Source organism: Sardina pilchardus, chromosome 14 (assembly GCF_963854185.1).
Source record: "Sardina pilchardus chromosome 14, fSarPil1.1, whole genome shotgun sequence".
NCBI classification, from domain to species: domain Eukaryota; kingdom Metazoa; phylum Chordata; class Actinopteri; order Clupeiformes; family Clupeidae; genus Sardina; species Sardina pilchardus.
In genome coordinates, this window is record NC_085007.1 from 11,601,881 (window position 1) to 11,624,246 (window position 22,366).

The following is a 22,366-nucleotide window of genomic DNA, read 5'->3' on the forward strand; positions in this document are numbered from 1 at the left end:
GGTTCTCCTGTCACGATATGCCAGAAGAGGAGAAATCACCTTTTTAAGCAGCGCGTGCGCAACGGGAATGACAGCAAATGTGTTGAATCTTCGCCGGGTTTAACAGTCAAAACGTGTTTTTCCGTGAAATGCGTTCACGATATGAAACTGTAGACTGTATACAGTCGAATTAGGCGAAAACGTGAAATTCAACATTTTAACCCGGAAGTTTGTTATTGTTGATTTTCTCAAAATAACGTTGTGCGCAAAACGACTGATTTCGCTATGAGTGGTCACATATGTGGGGTAGCTCACAGGAACAGCTTAGTTTATAGTCATTTCATATACAGACGGTCAGTGATGTACCATGTTTCATTCATTGACAAATACACTTACTTATTGTAACAAATACTGTAGTGGAGGCAGAGGCAAAATTCTAACTGACCAACAAGAGCAGGCTGTGGTCGATTTGGTTCGGATCAGAAATTATATTCACCTCACAGAAATCCGGCAGCATATCTTGGACAATTAAGACATGTTTAACAATGTGGAATCCAAGTTTGCTGAATTGCACACATACTGAAAAGGCTGGAATTAGGCTGTGTTTCCACCAGACCTCTCAGATCTCAGGAGAAACATGTGCAAAACCCAAATCAACTAATTCCTTGAAATCAATATGCCTATAAAATGTAAATGTCATATTCTATTTACAGTATAGACACATTTCCAGTCTGTTTAAGTGGTCCCCTTGGCAGTGGTAGAAACGGTCAATTATAAGTTGACATTCCAAAAGTAGGGAGAGCATAGCACATTTATTGCTGGTGTTCGGTGTCATGTCTTAAGTCCTGCAGAGGAGCTCTATATGATTCTGTGGGGCGCACAGCCACACAGCACCCTTCCATTGACATGCACAGTACTGTATGTCATACGGCTGTCACTCGTGGTATTACAGGAGAGCTGGGCTAGCGCTAATTGGTTTGCATGCTAACAGTGGATATCTGTAAGTGCTTTGACATAAACTACCTCATGTAGTTTTTTAAAGGAACACACCAACATTTTGGGAAATTATTCACCATCTCCCCCAAGAGTTAGTTCAGTTGATATGATACCCAATTACATACCCTTCTCATCTCTGTCCATGCAGGAACTCAGTCTGACGCACCCACCATGTCAGAACAGAAATGTTTGCAGCCGTCCATGGGTGTGTTTCTTGAAAGTGTAGCTGGCTAACTTCCATCGCAACCTTTGTAGTTAGAACCGTTGCTCTTGGATTTCTAGAAAGGGTAATTTGAACTCTCAATCACAAAAAGGTTGGTTGTTGGAACTACTGCCTCTGAGCAATCGCACCTGTGTCATTCCTTGGTAGTCTGGTGATGTCAAAGAATAGGACAGGAGCCTGACCAAAACTCACTAAGTGGTTGTTTTTCTTGTTACTCAATGATTGGGCTATGGTGTTTTTGTCATCGTGTTCATTAATAGGCTTGCATTTGTGTTGTATTTTATGTATGTAAACATGATGTTATTGGCAAGGATTGTCTGAGGATTTTTCATGTGTCCATTTCATGTGTTACATGGCATATTGCTCACATAATAAACAGCATATGTCAGCTGAGTATATTGCTCATTTAGATGAGAAGTGCACCACTTGTTTCAGAATAACGACTTAGAACAGCCTGACTGACTGACGTGTGGGGTGGAGTGGGGTGGAAATGTTCCTGAGAACGTTTTATGAGGATCTGAAATTCACAGACTGATAACCTTTGAAAATGACAGGCTGGTCACCCCCTGGTCACAGTACACCAGCAATAAAACAGGAAAGGCCTCTTCACTTTAAAATGTACTAGTTACCCTAACCAAAAAAGGCCTCTAAACCACGCTGTATGTGGGGCATAAATAGATATTTATGCCCTACTGCATATTAACGTTTCATAGGGATATTGATTTCATGAATTTATTTCAAGGCCTACTGGAACGACTTATGCATCATAAAAATGCAATACTTTAATCCAGTGAAATGGATTGAAACGGATCCCCTGTAATTACTGAGAACTTTTATTTAATCATTTAATCATAACTATTTATAGTTTGCCTTCAAAATAAGTCTATTAAGATGCTAAATGATGCTTCAAGAATACAAATTGGCCTCACATTTACTAGTTAAGGAGTACTTAAATGTATCAGACAAACTGACCAGAATTAACTGGAATAATATTATGTAGTAACTTGAGTCAAAAAAGACAAACAAGAGAAGAGTGAGAAAAGAAAATGTTTGCCTTCTTGCTTCAGAAATTCTACAGCTACCAAAAAAGGGGGCCTATAACCATGCTGTGCATGTATGGTAAGATAAGGACAGTGTATTCATGTTTGATGGGGATAATTTGTAGTGAAATCATTTGATTAATTTAATAAAGAAATATGACCGCAAGTGGCAAAATGGTGGGCAGTCTGTTGACAAAACTGATAAAATATCAGCATCTTCCCCCAGTAGGGAAGTGGGGGTCCATAATATTGCATAGCAAGTACTGGTATGTAGTGAATGTATCACTACACCATCAATTGAATTGATGTGTGGGATAACAAGGTTGAGGCAATGTTTAAATATATCATTTGACATCTATGAAATGCACATATATACATCTTGCCTTATTAGGGGCTACTTGCTTAGTTTGCAGAAGATGGCCAATAAAAGGACTTGCAGGGAGCAGGGAGAACAGCAAGAGGCAGGGGGGTTCCAGTGCACAGTAAGTCATCCCTACAGTACATACGTTGCCATAGAGAGGGCTGCTGGAGCTGTTACATGGTGGTGAAGGAGGAGAGATGGAATTTAATGAAAAACTCCTTCAGCTTTACTTTTCACATGACATTTACACATTGTACATTATATCATCTTACTTTGTAAATAACTTTGTTTTTCAGCGGTTTTAACAACTTTGACATTTCATCTTGATTTGGGAAAGAAAAGGTAAGACTTTTTACTCCATCAAAGATATATTTTTTTTTATTAATATAACACTCACTGTTTAGAGACAAATTTATTTTGCCTGTTTTATAATAGAACTGGACAGGTGTCCATATTTAGGCAAATATTGAACATAATGTACATGTTACAATGACCAGGGGTTCAGAATTTGGAGGGTTAACTTATCCTAGCTGGCCTCCATCTCTAAACATTACATCCAATATATGCTCAATTTCAATCACATTTTCACAAATATGTGGATTGGCTAAACCTCTCAGCAAGAAATTGCGAGCGGAACCAACAATCCTTATGGACAACATAATTTGTGGCCATCAGTAATGTGGCACCTACTGTACAGTAAATGGCCTGTTTGTGAAAATGGGAGTAGAAGTGAACATGTGTTGGATGCCATTTTTAATGATGACGGCAGCCTAATGAGTATATTTTTGACTGAATTAGCCATTAGCTCTCCAGTTCTATTATAATAATTGTATGGCTGCAACACTCAACAATGTGGCTGCTTTACAGGCCTAATCCAAATATTTTATAATTATATTCTGTGTTCACACCACATACCTGAGTTGAAATGTTTTGTTCTCAAAATAGATCTTTGATAGCTAAAGACAGTCATTTCAAGAAAAATGGAAAATAAATGATGGGATTTATTGTCAAATCTACCATAAATGTCACAAGAAAAATTGCTATCCCATTCTACAATAGTATTGAACATTGAACATATCTCCCAGTGATATGCATCACCATTCTGTTCTGTAGTAAAATAGTAATAATATTAAAAGGAATAGTTTATCAGAAGAGAGGACAGCAGAAGTTTGTTAAAGGAACCATATGTAAGATTTTGGCCAGAACTGGTACTTTGCACAAACATGCATAACTTCAACTGTCAAGAATATTTGAAATGTCCATTTACATTAACTACTGTACAAGTAAGGTAGCCAAACATACTGTAGATGAATCTTACCTAGAAAATTAGCAACGTTGGCATCTGTCTTAAAACTCTTCTCCGTTTTCAGCCGTCTCCATCTCCTATACAAATCCTTGCTTTATTTAGGACTTTATCACAACGTATTTTGGATTCATAACAAGGTATTTTAGGTTTCATAACGTTAGACAGGTTTTATCCGACACGTTTGTAGCTGCAGCTGTGGTAACTAGCAGAGCTGGCAACCCGGATGCTGCAACACTACTGACTTTGAGATTGGTATAGGTGGAGGGTGGCGAATCAGGCCAAAACAGAACATGACAACATCAACATCAGTTGTGGGCTGCAGCTTCACTTTTAAATGACAATATCCTGGCCAAACTACTGTTGTGAGTGATATAAGTATTTGAAATGAACATGATTTCTTAGTGACATACTGTATCAGGGCCATTTTATGATTAATTGAAATACATTTCTTATATACGGTTCCTTTAATGCAAATACAAATATGTATCTGTATATTGTACAGACTGGTGAACCATTAAGAAATTGAGTGCTGATGTAATGGATATCTGTGTTCCTTATACCAGTATCATTTTATAGGTACAAAGGTTAATGTTCATATATTTTACTTATTTTTTCCAGATTATATTAATTTTATTATGGCATGGTTAGCTGTTCTTCATATGTAGGCCTACTATTAGTAATGTTGACTTCTGATCAATGCAGTTACCAGCAACCATGGGGGACGGTGAAATGGCCGTATATGGCAAGGCTGCCATCTACCTCCGTAAGCCTGAGAAGGAAAGACTTGAAGCCCAAAGCAAGCCCTTTGATGCAAAGAGTGCTTGCTATGTGGTTGACAAAGAGGACTTGTACATCAAGGGTACAATTAAAAAGAAGGAAGGTGGCAAAGCCACTGTTGAAACGCTTGAAACCAAGGAGGTACTTTGGAAAGGCTGTTAAAATGATTCTGGTAAAACAATGACATTTCTGAATTAGATCTCTTTGTTAAAACTGTTTTCTACATTGGTTTTAGGAAAGGACAGTGAAGGAAGATGAAGTCTTCCCCATGAATCCTCCTAAGTTCGACAAAATTGAGGATATGGCCATGATGACCCACCTCAATGAAGCTTCTGTCCTGTATAACCTCAAAGAGCGTTATGCAGCATGGATGATCTACGTAAGCATTAGACTACAGTAAAATACAAAAAATGTTGAAACAATAAAAATGCTAGAAAACCAATCCTCCTTATTTCACAATTCTAGACCTACTCGGGACTTTTCTGTGTCACTGTGAACCCCTACAAGTGGCTACCAGTATATGATCCAGAGGTGGTGAGTGCCTACAGAGGCAAGAAGCGCATGGAGGCCCCACCCCACATCTTCTCTGTCTCTGACAATGCCTATCAATTCATGCTTCAAGGTAAGCTTTCAGTTAAAAAGCCACTGAATGAAATTAATGAATTATACATTTGATTCATATAATTATTCAAAATGATTAACTCAACTATTTTGCCCGACAGACAGGGAAAACCAGTCTATTCTGATTACGTGAGTGTCAAAGCATGTCTCAAAACCTTTGACAGATACAAGGCGTTTGCAATATATTCTGTATAATCTTATAGCACTCTTTTAATCAAGATATTAAATTGCAATATCTTCTGTGTACTCCAGTGGAGAATCTGGTGCAGGTAAGACTGTGAACACCAAGCGTGTCATCCAGTACTTTGCAACAATTGCAGTGTCTGGTGACAAGAAGAAAGATACAAGCAAAATGAAGGTTAGGACTTTATGCACACGTATAGGCTAATTATCATACAACAACACAGCCAAGCACTTTAAATAACAATTTATCCTCTGACTTGCAGGGCTCTCTTGAAGACCAGATTATTGCTGCCAATCCACTGCTGGAGGCTTATGGTAATGCAAAGACTGTGAGGAATGACAACTCTTCACGTTTTGTAAGTTAATGTCTCATCTGAACTCTTGCCTCAGTTCTGTAGTTATGGATAAGAATCAATTTCTTAAGATACATTTAATCTCAAACAGGGTAAATTCATCAGAATTCACTTTGGCACATCTGGAAAACTGGCTAGTGCTGATATTGAGACTTGTAAGTACTGTATAACTGTCCTGTGTTTATACAAATATTTCATGACTGCTGCCTTTTGACAACTGAAGATACATACTTCTCTGTGTAAACAGACCTGCTGGAGAAGTCTAGAGTGACATTCCAGCTCCCTGATGAGAGAGGCTACCACATCTTTTACCAGATGATGACCAACCATAAGCCTGAAATTATAGGTAAGGCTAATATCTTCAACCAAAGTTCACAAATCAATACATGTCATTTTGAATTTCTAAAATCCTTTTCTACCCCCTACAGAAATGTCCCTCATCACAACCAACCCCTATGACTTCCCAATGTGCAGTCAGGGTCAGATCACAGTGGCCAGCATTGATGACAAAGAGGAGCTGGATGCCACAGATGTAAGTAATCTAGTAATTTGTGCCCCCCCCCCCCCCCCCCCCTCAATTTCTTGAAAAAATCTTTAAAATAATAGAATAATTTATCATTACAGGATGCCATTGATATCCTGGGTTTCAGTGGAGAGGAGAAAGTGACCATTTACAAGCTGACTGGTGCTGTGCTCCATCATGGCAACATGAAATTCAAGCAGAAGCAGCGTGAGGAGCAGGCTGAGCCTGATGGCACTGAGGGTAGGTTGCTCTACTAAATCTTTGCCTGAATATATATATTTTTCCTCTTTGTTAATTGATTGTATTTATTACCCACAACAAAAATGTCTTAGATTACAACAAGAAGTCTACAGTGTCTTTCATTAAGCAATTTAATTTAAGAAATTGAAAAAAGAATTGATATAAACAACTTCCTTAAATGTTTTACTGTTCATAGATGCAGACAAAGTTGCTTACCTCCTGGGCCTGAACTCCGCTGACATGCTGAAGGCTCTGTGCTACCCAAGAGTGAAAGTCGGAAATGAGTTTGTCACCAAGGGTCAGACTGTGCCACAGGTATTATTTCACCCATGACAAAGTTGACAAAAAGCAGTTTTTGAGATTGTATAGAAGGAATTTTGGTGTTTGTAATGACCTTCTTTGATAATAAATGTTCAAAACCATTCTTATTGCAAGCTTAAGCCCATGCCTTAAACCTTTGAATTATTTTTTATTTCAGGTCAATAATTCAGTTATGGCCTTGTCCAAGTCTATCTATGAGAGGATGTTCTTGTGGATGGTCATCCGTATCAACCAGATGTTGGACACAAAACAGCCGAGACAGTTCTTCATTGGTGTGCTGGACATTGCTGGCTTTGAGATTTTCGATGTAAGGATTACATTACACTATAGTAAAAACATGCCAATTTCAATATGAGGAGACAAACTCTCAAGCTACATGTGTCACCACAAAATATATTTCATTTCACATTTCCATGATTTCAAGTGAGCCACTCTCAAATAATGTTTCATATGTTTCCAACACAGTTCAACAGCATGGAACAGCTGTGCATCAACTTCACCAATGAGAAACTGCAACAGTTCTTCAACCATCACATGTTTGTTTTGGAGCAAGAGGAGTACAAGAAAGAGGGCATTGAATGGGAGTTCATTGACTTCGGTATGGACTTGGCCGCTTGCATTGAGCTTATTGAAAAGGTCAGTTTTAATAAATCCAACGAGCCAAGTACTAAATTTGTACTGTTTCACGATATCCACTTTTAAAATTAAACTAATTTTCCCAACAGCCTATGGGGATATTTGCCATCCTTGAAGAGGAGTGCATGTTCCCCAAGGCCTCTGACGTCACTTTCAAGAACAAGCTGTATGACCAGCATCTTGGCAAAACTAAGGCCTTTGAGAAGCCCAAGCCCAAAAAAGGCCACGCTGAGGCCCACTTCTCCCTGGTGCACTATGCCGGCACTGTGGACTACAATGTTGGTGGCTGGCTGGACAAGAACAAGGATCCACTGAATGATTCTGTTGTGCAGCTGTACCAAAAGTCAGGAGTAAAACTTCTGCCTGTTTTGTACCCACCTGTTGTTGAGGGTAACAGAAAACACTATACAAGTCTACAAACTATTACAAAAATATCCCATATATAAATTGCTATATATGTAACTCAATTGCCCATCATTTGTATGTCAACAGAGGCTGGTGGTGGTAAGAAGAAGAAGAAGGGTGGCTCCATGCAGACTGTTTCATCACAGTTCAGGGTATGTATCTTTAATCAATAAAAAACAAACCATCTTTAAGAGCAGTGCGAGGATAATGTGACTGCATTATTATCTCAACAGGAGAACTTGGGCAAACTGATGACCAACTTGAGGAGCACCCATCCTCACTTTGTGCGTTGTCTGATTCCAAATGAAATTAAGAAACCAGGTAAAGGGCGTTTGGTGGTGAAGAATAAGATATGTGCATTATTCATTTAATGCATTGAGAATATGAAATCTCATGACCTGTATTTGACAGGTTATATGCAGAACTTCCTGGTCATCCACCAGCTCAGGTGCAATGGTGTGCTGGAGGGTATCAGAATCTGCAGAAAGGGTTTCCCTAGCAGAATCCTCTATGGTGACTTCAAGCAGAGGTGAACTGGGACGGCAACTAAAATACTAATCATGTTGTATACCAGATTCAAATAACAGGCAAACACATGTATTTATCATCTCCAGATACAAAGTGTTGAATGCCAGTGTGATCCCTGAGGGTCAGTTCATTGATAACAAGAAGGCTGCTGAGAAGCTCTTGGGATCCATTGATGTTGATCATACCCAGTACAAGTTTGGACACACTAAGGTAGAGAGGTTTCTAAATCTATTTGTATTACATTTAGCACAGCTTTTTTCTGTGTCCAAATCATACATTTAATTTCCAATCTCTCTCAGGTGTTCTTCAAAGCCGGTCTGCTGGGTACCCTTGAGGAGATGAGAGATGAAAAACTGGCAGCCTTGGTCACAATGACTCAAGCTCTCTGCCGTGCATACCTAATGAGGAGGGAGTTTAGTAAGATGATGGAAAGAAGGTAATTGTTTTAAAGGATTCAAAAGTATTTCTACCTCGCCTGACTTTTCTATGAGCATGAATGTATTGAATGTATGTGTACTACTGTTTGTGTGGGTCCCTCACCCTACTATGGGGCTATGGGAGGACAGAATAACTGGGGTTGAGTGATTGTGTGTCTGTATTGTCTTAAATTATTAGCCTTTTATTTTGTTTTAAATGCACCTTGAGGATTGTGATCCAATTTCGTTGTATTCTGTGCAATGACATTAAAGTATTCAATTCAATTCAAATTCAATTTCTTTCTCAAGGACTAATTGTTTCAAAAGCATGTGACCAATTACTTTACAATCAATCATTCTTGTTTAGAGAGTCTATTTACACCATCCAGTACAATATCCGCTCATTCATGAATGTCAAGACTTGGCCTTGGATGAAGGTTTACTACAAGATCAAACCTCTGCTGAAGAGTGCTGAAACTGAGAAGGAGCTGGCCAACCTGAAGGAGAACTATGAGAAACTCAAGGTGGACCATGCAAAGACGGAAGCCAGGAAGAAGGAGCTGGAGGAGAAGATGGTGGCTCTGGTGCAAGAGAGGAATGACCTGGCGCTGCAAGTGTCATCTGTAAGTGCATATATTGTGCAATTTCAATATTCATACCACTACCCAGTCTCAGAATTGTGTTTTCAATATAAATCAGATGTCATGCTTCTTATATCTATGTTATATTTACAATAGGGATCTGAGGGTCTCAATGATGCTGAGGAGAGGTGTGAGGGTCTAATCAAAAGTAAGATCCAACTTGAGGCCAAACTCAAAGAGACAACCGAGAGACTGGAGGATGAGGAGGAAATCAATGCTGAGCTTACTGCCAAGAAGAGGAAACTGGAGGATGAGTGCTCTGAACTCAAGAAGGACATTGATGATCTGGAGCTGACCTTGGCCAAAGTGGAGAAGGAGAAACATGCCACTGAGAACAAGGTAGGCATTTTTTTGAAGGCATCAGTGTGGTATTTGGCATGGTTCTAACACTGCAAAGCTTGGGAATTACATGGATGACATTTGACATTTCACCCTCTGTTTATTTCCGTCACCATGTCAATATATTTTGGACAATATTTTTTATTCTGAACATTGTTTATGTCAGATGTATTCACATGTACTTATAATGCTGATATGAGCTTCTTATAAGGATTTACATACTGTATCTCTCCTCCTGAGATTGCCAAGACGGTTGTGGAGTGGCAAGAGTTGCCTATAAGGACTTTGCATATAGTCAGTAATTGTTTGGAATTTAACTGGATATGAAACTTATGCAAAGGTTAAAAACCTCACAGAAGAGATGGCTTCTCAAGATGAATCCATTGCTAAGTTGACAAAGGAGAAGAAATCCCTCCAAGAGGCCCACCAGCAGACTCTTGATGATCTTCAGGCAGAGGAAGACAAAGTTAACACTCTGACCAAGTCCAAGACTAAGCTTGAACAGCAAGTGGATGATGTAAGTTCTGAATATATACAGTATGTATATGTATATCAGTGATGGCGCGGGTACGTGTCTGAACGGCCCACCCCGCCGTGTTCAACTAAGCCGACCGCAACTCAGACCGCAAAAAATAATAATTAAAATACTGTACCCGACCCGCTTCCAGACTCACTTATTGTAAAAAGTAGTCTACCTTAGTCGTAGCGTCATTGAGCTACGCAAAACTGGCATCTCATAACAATAACAATATAGGCCTAATTATATATAGCCTAGTGATTGCTCAGAATTTGTGAAACATGCATTTAGTCTACCTTTTTTGTTCCATGTCAGCATTCATCCAAAAATTAGGCTATTTGACTCAACATTGAAAATAATTAGCCTAAGGATTTTCCTATAGCCTACAAATTCTGTTTCAGCCGTTCCTCACATGCATGCCTTGAAGCTCTCCCAAGCATGAAATGCAGGCATAGAATATTATTAAGAAACTCTTTATTAACGTCTTCATTAATGGACCAAAACAAAAAGCAAAAGCAAAACCCATAGAGCCCGATTGAGTGCGTTAAAAACACACCTCTCAGCCCCAGCCATGGCGCGACTGGCTGGGGCACCTGCACCGCACGCCGGCGACCCGGGTTCAATTCCCGCCCCGTGGTCCTTTCTGAATCCCACCCCGACTCTCTCCCACTCGCTTCCTGTCATTCTCTCTACTGTCCTGTCCAATTAAAGGCATAAAAAGCCCCAAAAAAATAATCTAAAAAAAAAAACAAAAAAACCCCACACCTCTCTGCTTCATTGCTCTGCGATTATAAATTGCAGCGAGATGAGATCAGACGTGGGGCTTTCCAATGAGCCACTATATAAGTTGCGCAAGGACACACATTGCATGCTCATACCAACTGTAGGCTATATGCCTTGATGATATTAAATTAAAAAGTATTTCCCGATTGGGGAAACTTTTAGTTTATTTTTCTTTCAGTCCATGGTTCCATAATACCATTAGATCTTGCTGCGAATTATCTGACTTGGGAAGCACGCATTGCATCGGCAACTTCGCTGCTCAGTAGCCAAATTTTCTGTCGAGGAGGCCAGCAGTTCGAGAAATAAGCTGCAGATCATAGACATAGAAAGCATATGCTCTGAGAACAAATCATGCATGTCAAGTGTAGCCGAGGTAGCCTAGAAATCTAGACGCCCCAAGCGGCAGCAAATGTGGGTCTGGCTCATCAGGCTATAGCCGAGGGTCTGTCTACGCAGAAACAACAAGTGCATATCCACATGTTCGTGTCAAAATGTGGGGGATAGAATCGCGTTTCAGTGGGGATGCAGCAAATTATGTCTTTCTCTTCTAAAGACAATTATGTGTCTATATAAATTACAAAAAAATATCGGCATATTTATTTTAACCGACCCGACCAAACATGACCCGAATATCATTAAAAATATTTTTTCTTGACCCATAACCGCGGTCGCCCGCTCGATTTGGATCAGCTCACGCATCACTGATTTATATGAATACAAACAAATACAAATTACACTATTTCCTTGAGACTTACTCACAATTGAATCTGCAGCTTGAGGGCTCCCTTGAGCAAGAAAAGAAGCTCCGTATGGACCTTGAAAGAGCCAAGAGAAAGCTTGAGGGTGACTTGAAGCTGGCCCAAGAGAACATCATGGATCTGGAGAATGACAAACAGCAGTCTGAAGAGAAGATAAAGAAGTAAGGCCATATCTAATATCTGTTAGGAAACTTTGCTATTTAATTTCCATGCATACAGCTAACTTCAGGGTTAATTTCTTCTTCCATTTGTTTACCAGGAAGGACTTTGAAACAAGCCAACTTCTCAGTAAGATTGAAGATGAACAATCTCTGGCTGCTCAGCTTCAGAAGAAGATCAAGGAGCTTCAGGTTTGTTTTTTTTTTTTTCCGCATCCATTAAAAAAAGGATGTTTGTAATGTGAGGACTCTGTTCATGTTGTACAGCAGTTGTAAAGACATTTTGAGTATATTAAGACGGACAAAGGCTCAGTTGAAGTGACAAACCCCGAACATAGCTTTGTAGCTTCTTGGCAACAAGCTAACTTGCGTTAGGTATCACCGATTGTTTGTTCACTTCTTTTCAGTACCCCATGACACCAAGCAACAGGGATACTGTATGTGAACCATGTACATAATTCTCCTTTAAGTTAAGTGTTACTATGTATTTTGGACAATCAATAGGCCCGCATTGAGGAACTGGAGGAGGAGATTGAGGCTGAGCGTGCAGCTCGTGCCAAGGTTGAGAAGCAGAGAGCTGATCTCTCCAGGGAACTTGAAGAGATCAGTGAAAGGCTTGAGGAAGCTGGTGGTGCCACTGCTGCTCAAATTGAGATGAACAAGAAGCGTGAGGCTGAGTTCCAGAAGCTGCGTCGTGACCTTGAAGAGTCCACTCTGCAGCATGAAGCCACAGCTGCAGCTCTTCGCAAGAAGCAGGCTGACAGCGTGGCTGAGCTGGGAGAGCAGATCGACAATCTCCAACGTGTCAAGCAAAAGCTTGAGAAGGAGAAGAGTGAATTTAAGATGGAGATCGACGACCTGTCCAGCAACATGGAAGCGGTTTCTAAATCTAAAGTTAGTGAAATATATGGCTTCATGTATTGCTTTAAACAAACAAATTTGCAAACTTGTCACTGAGGTGCTACATTTCTGTAACTCTATTGTTTTCCCTACACCTCTGTGGGTCTCATTGATATAAACAGGGAAATCTGGAGAAGATGTGCCGCACCCTCGAGGACCAACTCAGTGAAACCAAGGCCAAGAGTGATGAGAGTGCCCGCCAGCTCAATGACATTAGTGCTCAGAGAGCAAGACTTCAGACTGAAAATGGTAATATTGATAATATGGAGAGTTGTTTTCTACAGTATTCACAAAATCTGTGCTAAAAAAACCCCACAATTATCAACCAGGTGAGCTTGGACGTCAGGTGGAGGAGAAAGATGCCCTGGTTTCTCAGCTGACCAGAAGCAAACAGGCATTCACTCAGCAAATAGAGGAACTGAAGAGGCTGAATGAAGAGGAGATCAAGGTAAAGATTCTGAATTTACAAATGACTTTCACTTTAATGGCATCTTAAGCAACTGGTTAACACATTGTTATTCACCAACAGGCCAAAAATGCCCTGGCCCATGCTGTTCAGTCTGCACGCCATGACTGTGACCTCCTGAGGGAGCAGTTTGAGGAGGAGCAGGAGGCTAAGGCTGAGCTGCAGCGTGGCATGTCAAAGGCAAACAGTGAAGTGTCTCAATGGAGGTCTAAATATGAAACTGATGCCATCCAGCGCACTGAGGAGCTTGAAGAGTCAAAGTATGTAAAACCCAAATACAAAAAACCATTTCTTCAGCAAAACTTTTGTCTAACAAATACTATCATGTAATCAGGAAAAAGCTTGCCCAGCGTCTGCAGGAAGCTGAGGAGCAAATTGAGGCTGTCAACTCCAAGTGTGCCTCTCTGGATAAGACCAAACAGAGACTCCAAGGGGAGGTTGAGGATCTTATGATTGATGTAGAGAGAGCCAATGCTTTGGCTGCTAACCTTGATAAGAAACAGAGGAACTTTGACAAGGTAATCTTTCCATAATAGCACTAAAATGTGGAATGTTGGTTAAAGCTGAATGAGTATCTGCCAACAGCAAAAAATGTTTCTAAAAGGTTCTGGCAGAGTGGAAGCAGAAGTATGAGGAGGGTCAGGCTGAGCTGGAAGGTGCCCAGAAAGAAGCTCGTTCTCTCAGCACTGAGCTGTTCAAGATGAAGAACTCCTATGAGGAGGCTCTTGACCATCTTGAGACCCTGAAGAGAGAAAGCAAAAATCTCCAACGTGAGTTAAGATAACCTGATGCATATTCCACTTACAGAAATGTTTTTAAACATCCAGAAAATATGTTTACTATAGCATGATAAATGCACATTTGCAGAGGAGATCTCGGATCTGACTGAGCAGCTTGGCGAGACCGGAAAGAGCATCCATGAGCTAGAGAAGGCAAAGAAGACTGTAGAGACTGAAAAGTCAGAGATCCAGACTGCCCTGGAGGAGGCTGAGGTAGAGACTTTTAGACGATTACAAACAAAAAGTGACTCTACAGAAAGGTAGATACATTTTTGATTCTCTGTTTTCTTCTACAGGGAACTCTTGAGCATGAGGAGTCCAAGATTCTTCGTGTCCAGCTTGAGCTCAACCAGATCAAGGGTGAGGTTGACAGGAAGCTTGCAGAGAAGGATGAGGAAATGGAGCAGATCAAGAGGAACAGCCAGAGGGTGATTGACTCCATGCAGAGTACTCTGGACTCTGAGGTCAGGAGCAGAAATGATGCCCTGAGAATCAAGAAGAAGATGGAGGGAGACCTCAATGAGATGGAGGTTCAGCTGAGCCATGCGAACCGCCAGGCTTCTGAGTCCCAGAAACAACTGAGAAATGTGCAGGGTCAACTCAAGGCTAGTAATCCCAATGTTATTATGCATCTAATGATTTGCTTGATCATGTCATTAAAAAGAATAAACTTTTAATATTGTCTGAAAGTAGTACATTCTTTTAGCGGGACACAATAGCACTATGTCCTTTGTCATTTAAAATTTTTTGGATAGGATGTTCAACTTCATCTTGATGACGCTGTAAGAGGACAACAATAGAAATGATTAGATAAACATGTGCAATAAACTACATTTGCTTATTACTTGCTGTGATATACTATGATAGAATCCTGAGTCCTGACATATTATGCCATCTTTTAGGACGCTCAACTGCACCTTGATGATGCTGTCAGAGGACAGGATGACATGAAGGAGCAGGTTGCCATGGTGGAGCGCAGGAACACCCTGATGGTGTCTGAGATTGAGGAGCTGAGAGCCGCTCTGGAGCAGACAGAGAGAGGCCGCAAAGTGGCTGAACAAGAGTTGGTTGATGCCAGTGAGCGTGTTGGCCTTCTGCACTCTCAGGTACAGAGAAGAAAAACGGGTTAATAAATTCAACATGTACACCTTTCAGTTCATAATTGCCATGTTCTGTTTAATTTTAGAATACAAGTCTGATTAACACCAAGAAGAAGCTTGAGGCAGACTTGGTTCAGGTACAAGGGGAGGTTGATGACATTGTCCAGGAGGCTAAAAATGCTGAAGACAAGGCCAAGAAAGCCATCACTGATGTAAGAGGTGTTTTTTTTTTTTTTTAAATTAAACACATGCAAAGGCAAAGTTGTAGCTGATATGATGTAAAAGTCATTGTCCTGTTACTTAGGCTGCTATGATGGCAGAGGAACTGAAGAAAGAGCAGGATACCAGTTCTCATCTTGAGAGGATGAAGAAGAACTTGGAGATCACTGTGAAAGATCTGCAGCACCGCCTGGATGAGGCTGAGAACCTGGCCATGAAAGGTGGCAAAAAACAACTCCAGAAACTGGAGTCTAGGGTAGGCAGCAAGATATGCTTGTGAACAAATGCGCCAAAAATCTCACATTAGTAGAAAATGGTGTTTAACATGCTAATATTTTCCACATTAAGGTTCGTGAGCTGGAAAATGAGGTTGAGGCTGAACAGAGACGTGGTGGTGATGCCATTAAGGGAGTCCGCAAATATGAGAGGAGGGTTAAAGAGCTCACCTACCAGGTACAGACATGTCTTTTCACAGTGTATCATAGTGTTAAATGCTTCAGAGAAGAAGATAAGGCTTGATACACTTATCTTCTCTTCAGACTGAAGAGGACAAGAAGAATGTTGCCAGACTCCAGGATCTGGTTGACAAGTTGCAGCTGAAGGTCAAGGCCTACAAGAGGCAGGCTGAGGAAGCTGTGAGTAGTGTTTATTATCCAAATCTCATCTCTACACTAAATTTTCCCTGGCCCTTTTCATTACACCATTAAAATGCTTGGTTTGAAACTAAATGGATCCACAATTATTTAACACAGGAGGAGCAGGCCAACACCCACCTGTCCAAGTGCAGGAAGGTGCAGAATGAGCTGGAGGAGGCTGAGGAGCGTGCGGACATTGCTGAGTCTCAGGTCAACAAGCTGAGGGCCAAGAGCCGGGATTCTGGAAAGGTACGATTTTTTTTGTGCAGTAATGTTGATTTCTTGACTCGACTTCATATTGCATGTAGTGAAAATAATGTATTGCCTTTGTTCTCTCCCAAAGGGCAAAGAGGCAGCAGAGTAATCCCTCGGATCTCCAGTCATTTTCATCTGGATTAATATCCGGATGCTGTGATCATTCTGTAGCTAAATTCACTACCTGTAATAAATCATTGGAATCTGAGCATTCATTTTCCTTTGTCATTTTTGAAGACTAAATTGTGAGGCAGAATCAGTGTTCATTTGAACCATAAACCTTTCTAGAAAATAGTATTTTGAGCATGTTACATCTGCGCACAACATAGAGCATACAGTATATTATGTGCAGAACCTTTCACATAGAAAATACTTCAGGGTCAGCTAATTGATAATAGTCTCTATATAGCAAATCAACAATCGCTATCATAACACACAACTCTACATAAACTGTAAAATGTGAAATATTTCCAATTAAATAACTAACATAGATGTAGTTACCATTATTTTATGCAGTGTATCAAAGCTAAAGAAAACATCGGGAACTTCTGATTTCAAAGACAACATATTGTTCTTACATATTTTGGAGGTATACAGTGTGCATCAGGCTTGTGCAAAATTCAGAATTGAATTGAGAATGACTCCTAAAAGTGAACTGCACTTCTCACTGTTACGCACTCCCGCACTGACTGTGAATGACGTTACCCACGAGAGCGGGAGAGAGACTTCGAACATTTACACACGCATATATACAGTACACCTACACGCTGCCTTATGAAAGGACTTGTTTATGTGCAATGTAATCATGTACAGTATGTACTGCTAGTGAACACAGGGGATTGTGCTTACGGGGAAGAGTAGCACAGAACTTTGCGCAACTAACACATTTGCGTTTGTTTGTAGCGCGGTCAGTCCGCAATTTCATTCTTAACACTCAAAACTCATTTGTCACTTCCTATAACTTCATACTTTTTCACCTCCATGACATGTAGTGCAGTACCCACTATTTTATGTCTCTTTGACTCCCTGTTTCTGTCTAAAATCCCGGTTAATTCATACATGTTACTTACTCACACACTTCCTGCTTCCCGGTCTGGTTTGACTGTTCCTACGCGGCTGCGCGTGTTGCTATAGGGGCAGTATTTCTCCCTGTCCCGGGGCAAAGGGTGCCGGCGATTGTCCACAGGGGTATCTGTTTGTTGTAATATTTGTATGTATATGTGTGGTGGAAATAGGATGTGTACATATGGTATAATATAGTAACGATATGATAATAATAATATTTTGTTTTTCATGTAACATTTATTTTCTAATTTTGCTATTATTTTCATGGCCACAGAATACATGAAAAGCCCTGAATGGGCCAATTTAGCCTAATGCCTTGGACTATTTAAGAGGGCCTCATTTGGGGAGAGCGAGAGTGAGAGTGAGTACTAGCTTGTTGTGAGGCTATGTACAAGGTACTGTATTGTTGCTTTGAGCTTGAACCATTGTGCTATTTGGATGATGATTGGGGTGATGCTCGGTCCCTCACATTTGGTGGCAGCGGTGGGATGGTACGCTGACCAACACTGGCTAGCAAAAGAAGGAAAAGGGTACCAGTCCCGGAGAAAAATGGCATACCGGAGACTAGCCAAGGGTGACCTGAAGGCACCTCAAGAACCGCGTTTGTGAGGTCACACACTGATGTTGGACGAGGAGACTGGCTCTCAGTCTCCACTCAAATTCGGCCCAAAGGTGTTCTACTGGGTTGAGGTACTGCACTTTGTGCAGGCCAGTCAAGTTCATCCACACCAAACTCTTTACGGACCTTGTGTTGTGCACTGGTGCACAGTCATGTTGGAACAGGAAGGGGCGATCCCCAAACTGTCCCAAAAAAAAAAAAAATCTCTTTGTTGACGCTGAAGCATTCAGAGTTCCTTTCACTGGAACTAAGGGGCCAACTTTGCCATATTGCGTGGAATTTACTACAGTATACTAAGCTGTCACTTCAGGTTACAGCGCTCATCAAAGCCCGTCCTTGCCGCTAATTGCGTGCCCACAGCTGAACCACAAGCGCTATCAATAAGCAGCGACATAGCCTTTACTCAACTTAAGGCGAGACACGGCAGGAATAAACATAGTTTTGCTTCGGTTTGCCAACTTATCATGTATTCTTTCACACTATTACAACAACTAAGTCCGATTTACACATTTAGAGGTTTATTTCATTACCTTTTGTCTGATCACGCCTGTATATTTCTTCTAAATTCGCCAAAAGTTAGCATTCTAACGTGTCATAAACTACCGCGGCCGTGATACAAAACATATCATGCGTGGTGTCGTTGGAAAGCTGTGTTTCTCCTGCATGACGTTATGCCATCCAAATATGGACACTTCCTTAGTATCCGCAAGCAATCGCGAAAGTTCAAAGAAGAGTGTGGACTGAGAATGTATGTCATTTGCTGTGTTAAGGCTTCTCAAAATTAGTTTTTTTTTTGTTGTCATTTTCCAACATCTCAGCCTATGTAGCACTAACTTCAGTTATCAGTATTCTGAAGATATTTACAGTTGGATATTGCATATAGATGTGAGAAGAAAATAAATAGTGTTCCTAGTGCATTTCTACATGTGTGAAATGAATGTACCACACTGGGATTAATGCAGCTGAAGAAGACTTGAAGAAGAATCTGTCTATTCACATTTTTCTACCAGCCATTGATAAGTTGATTACATTTCTAACATGTTGTATTAAAGAAAATATAGGCTAGAAAATAACTCTTTGTTTGTGCTGTAAAGTGGTTAGAAGAAATTAAATCGGAATCGGCTAAAATCGGTATCGGCCGGTCAAACTCCAAAAAATTGCAATCGGTGCATCTCTAGCAATGACATATACGTAGGGGCAATTGCTCTGTCTAGTTTGGAGTTTAATACGGTTTTAAACTCCATCTCCCAACTATCTCCAGTTTAAAACCGTGTTAAACTCGGTGTTACAAAATGGGTCTTTGCCCAGTGTAAATGTAATCTCACCAATGCTGAGTGGCCCAGCCACTGATCTTGCAACTGTTGCAGTTGTCAGAAATAAATGTAGCCACAGCAAAATGTGGTTGTCAAAGCTGCCATGTTCAGATGCGTGTGTGAATAAGTAACTGGATTTGACACACCCCATATAGCCTTGTATGGGACAAGGTCTTAGTGGTATAGTTACAATCTGGCAGCTGCTTGCACGCAACTGGTTATGGCCAAAAGGGACAGCTTTGCGATCCAAGGGGTAAGGAAACATTTTTTTTATTATAATTATTTATATACCTGAATGCACACTACTGAAATAATTTGGCTGAGTGTGTGGGACAATAAGTGCTGTAAAGGCCACTGCAACTTGAAAAAAAATGACACTGGATTTATCTAACAACAGAAATGGTCTTATAGTTTCATTAGAGGCCTTACAGTACATGATAAAGTATTGTAACAGATGGTTAACTTTCAAAGTTGGCAAGATTGTGGCCATACTGTATGTTTACAGATTATGAAAGTGTTTCTTAATGTCTGTTTTATGCTTTAACAACACAATATTTATTGTATTTTCATACCACCATTAAGATGCTGCTTTATTTGTTTTGTTGTTACGATAAAATTTTAGATTTAAATAATATATTTGGTTTGGTCAGGCACACACACATAAGAAAAAGTATTACCACAAAGATACAGCTTTGTTTATGCATGGAAATGATTAGTAAGGATGGGAAGTGGGAACATTTCAGAAACATAGGACCTATTTAGAACAACTTATTACAGGATACTGCCAGCAGTAAATGCTTAGGAAGAGGTTTGAAAGCTGGCTGTAACACTGGCAAACATTACTTACGAGGGGAAGTCTTAACAAGCTGCTGACTACTAAGTATTAATAACATGACAAGGAGAGAAGCTGTGGAGCTCACAGCACTGCCAAAACCTCTCCACGTCACAGGCTTGACTGTTTTCTTCAGTCATCTGCTGTTACATGCAGCTGCTTGCTGTTCATACACTATATTGCCAAAAGTATTGAGTCACATGCCTTGACTCACATACTGTATGAACTTAATTGTCCACTCTTGAAGTTAGGTTGAGGTCAGGACTTTGTGCTGTAGAACAGCGAGCAGCTGCATGTAACATCAGATGACTGAAGAAAACAGTCAAGCCTGTGATGTGGAGAGGTTTTGTCAGTGTCTTGTCATGTTGTGCATATTTAGTAGTCAGCAGCTTGTTAAGACTTCCCCTGGTAAAGGATTGCCAGTGTTAGAAAAATGCTATTTGGGAAGCAATTAGTTCACTGCCCTTGGCTAATCCGCTGTTTGCGATTTGGGACTAAACGTGCGCTGGTGCAAGCACTCTTGTGCTTCATCATGTATGTCGTAGGTCAACTCTTACTCCAAAGTGATATGAAGAAGTACAGTAGGTTGCAAACTCTGGTGTCTCAAGCAGTCTTTCCACATTACTGTTGAGCCACCAGACAGACACTAGATGCGTATTTTGACATTTTTTGACACTTACATTTAATAGGCGCAATTAATATTGATCAGCTTAAGTAAACTGTGCTATTTGCTAACAATAGGTTTATGTGTATGTTGTCATATATTTAGGCTTTAGGTTATAAGTGCTTAGTGGGCTTTCTTGATTTTTAAGTAGGCCTAAAGTTTCAACAAAATTCTGGCTATGATTGTTCCTTGCATTATGTTATGAGCCACCACTGTGCCTATTACATTCTACTGTTGTTAGCTCAGTCCTGCACTGGATGTGTAACAAGCTGCATGGAGCATAATCTACATTTACAGTAGAATATGTATTTGATGAAAGTTGCCCAACACTGCCTAACACAAACAGTATATACCTAACACATATGCCTAACATTTCTTCCTTCTAAAACACTTTAATGTAAATAATGCCCTCTCATTTACTGAAATGAGCTACGTGAGCTACGTATGTAGGGCATGCTCTTTTTTTGTAAATTAAAAATAGCTAAAAACCAATGCTGCCAAGAAGGCGATGTGGCAGCACATTACAGATAAAGTCAATAAAGTGGGCGTTGGTAAACCAGCCTAAATGGATTGGATGTCTAATTTAGTCTGGCTCCGATGAATGGATACAACGGAACATTGTTGATGAGCACAACCCGTTGTCTTTCAAACCGTGTCTGTGCCTATAGGCCAACGCTCCCTCAAAACCCCGCCCCAGAGCCCTCTGCCCCGCCCGCGTTGATTCAAAACACATCTCTGCGTTGTGATTGGTTTAGTTGCCATCTGCCAGATTCAGGGCAGTGTTTTCAAAATGTACAGTGGTCCGAGGCCAGACCCAAATGCAGGCAAAACATTTTGCCGTCCAGCAGTTGGCGCTGGTTTTCCAGGCTAGGCGTTGGGTTCAAAGGAACACCTGAAGACATCAGGGGCAAGTGAAGGGAACTCCAGTGTCACATGGAAGGCTGCAACCCTGGGAAGGGAAAGGGAGCGGACCAGTCTGCCTCCCATCACTGCTGAGAAGGAGAGGGTTGTAGCCATTCTGGGCCCGGAGGGGGGAGCCCCTGGAGGAATCGGTGTCTGTGGTCAGTGCAGCGCATCACCTGGATCACCGCAGTGCCCCTCACAGAACGCTTCCACTGCCATCTTCATTCCCTCAGAGGAACCATAATAATAATAATAATAATAATAATTGGGTGACCCACGTTTGATTCCTACCATTGCAAGCTCATGTTACTTTGGATAAAAGTGTCTGCTAAATATCACTTTACTTAAATACAATCTGTGATATTATATTGAAATAATGCTTGCAGTAACTTACATTACATGTTTTTTCATATTTTTACAGACACAGAGTGAATTCTTCACCCCCACCACTCCTTCTTCTTCATCATGTGATTGTTCTTCATTTCAATGCAACTTTTTCCATGCCTGTTAAA

At 40.6% G+C, this 22,366-nt stretch overlaps 1 protein-coding gene across 1 annotated transcript; it reads left to right on the forward strand.

Annotated features, from left to right (window-relative positions):
* The first annotated feature begins 4,619 nt into the window (after nucleotides 1-4,619).
* On the forward strand, nucleotides 4,620-16,567 carry LOC134100425 (myosin heavy chain, fast skeletal muscle-like). The gene is made up of 39 exons (XM_062553613.1): nucleotides 4,620-4,823; nucleotides 4,918-5,061; nucleotides 5,148-5,304; nucleotides 5,405-5,432; nucleotides 5,556-5,661; nucleotides 5,750-5,842; nucleotides 5,931-5,994; nucleotides 6,087-6,185; nucleotides 6,268-6,371; nucleotides 6,464-6,602; nucleotides 6,799-6,917; nucleotides 7,081-7,230; nucleotides 7,389-7,559; nucleotides 7,649-7,949; nucleotides 8,052-8,116; nucleotides 8,198-8,285; nucleotides 8,376-8,493; nucleotides 8,579-8,702; nucleotides 8,792-8,928; nucleotides 9,276-9,531; nucleotides 9,646-9,888; nucleotides 10,229-10,405; nucleotides 11,962-12,107; nucleotides 12,206-12,296; nucleotides 12,609-12,998; nucleotides 13,127-13,253; nucleotides 13,334-13,452; nucleotides 13,534-13,730; nucleotides 13,805-13,988; nucleotides 14,075-14,240; nucleotides 14,338-14,462; nucleotides 14,546-14,854; nucleotides 15,152-15,355; nucleotides 15,436-15,561; nucleotides 15,654-15,824; nucleotides 15,917-16,021; nucleotides 16,108-16,203; nucleotides 16,321-16,452; nucleotides 16,547-16,567. Exons 1-39 carry the CDS (start codon nucleotides 4,620-4,622, stop codon nucleotides 16,565-16,567), a joined length of 5,796 nt encoding a protein of 1,931 aa, XP_062409597.1.
* The last annotated feature ends 5,799 nt before the right edge of the window (nucleotides 16,568-22,366 follow it).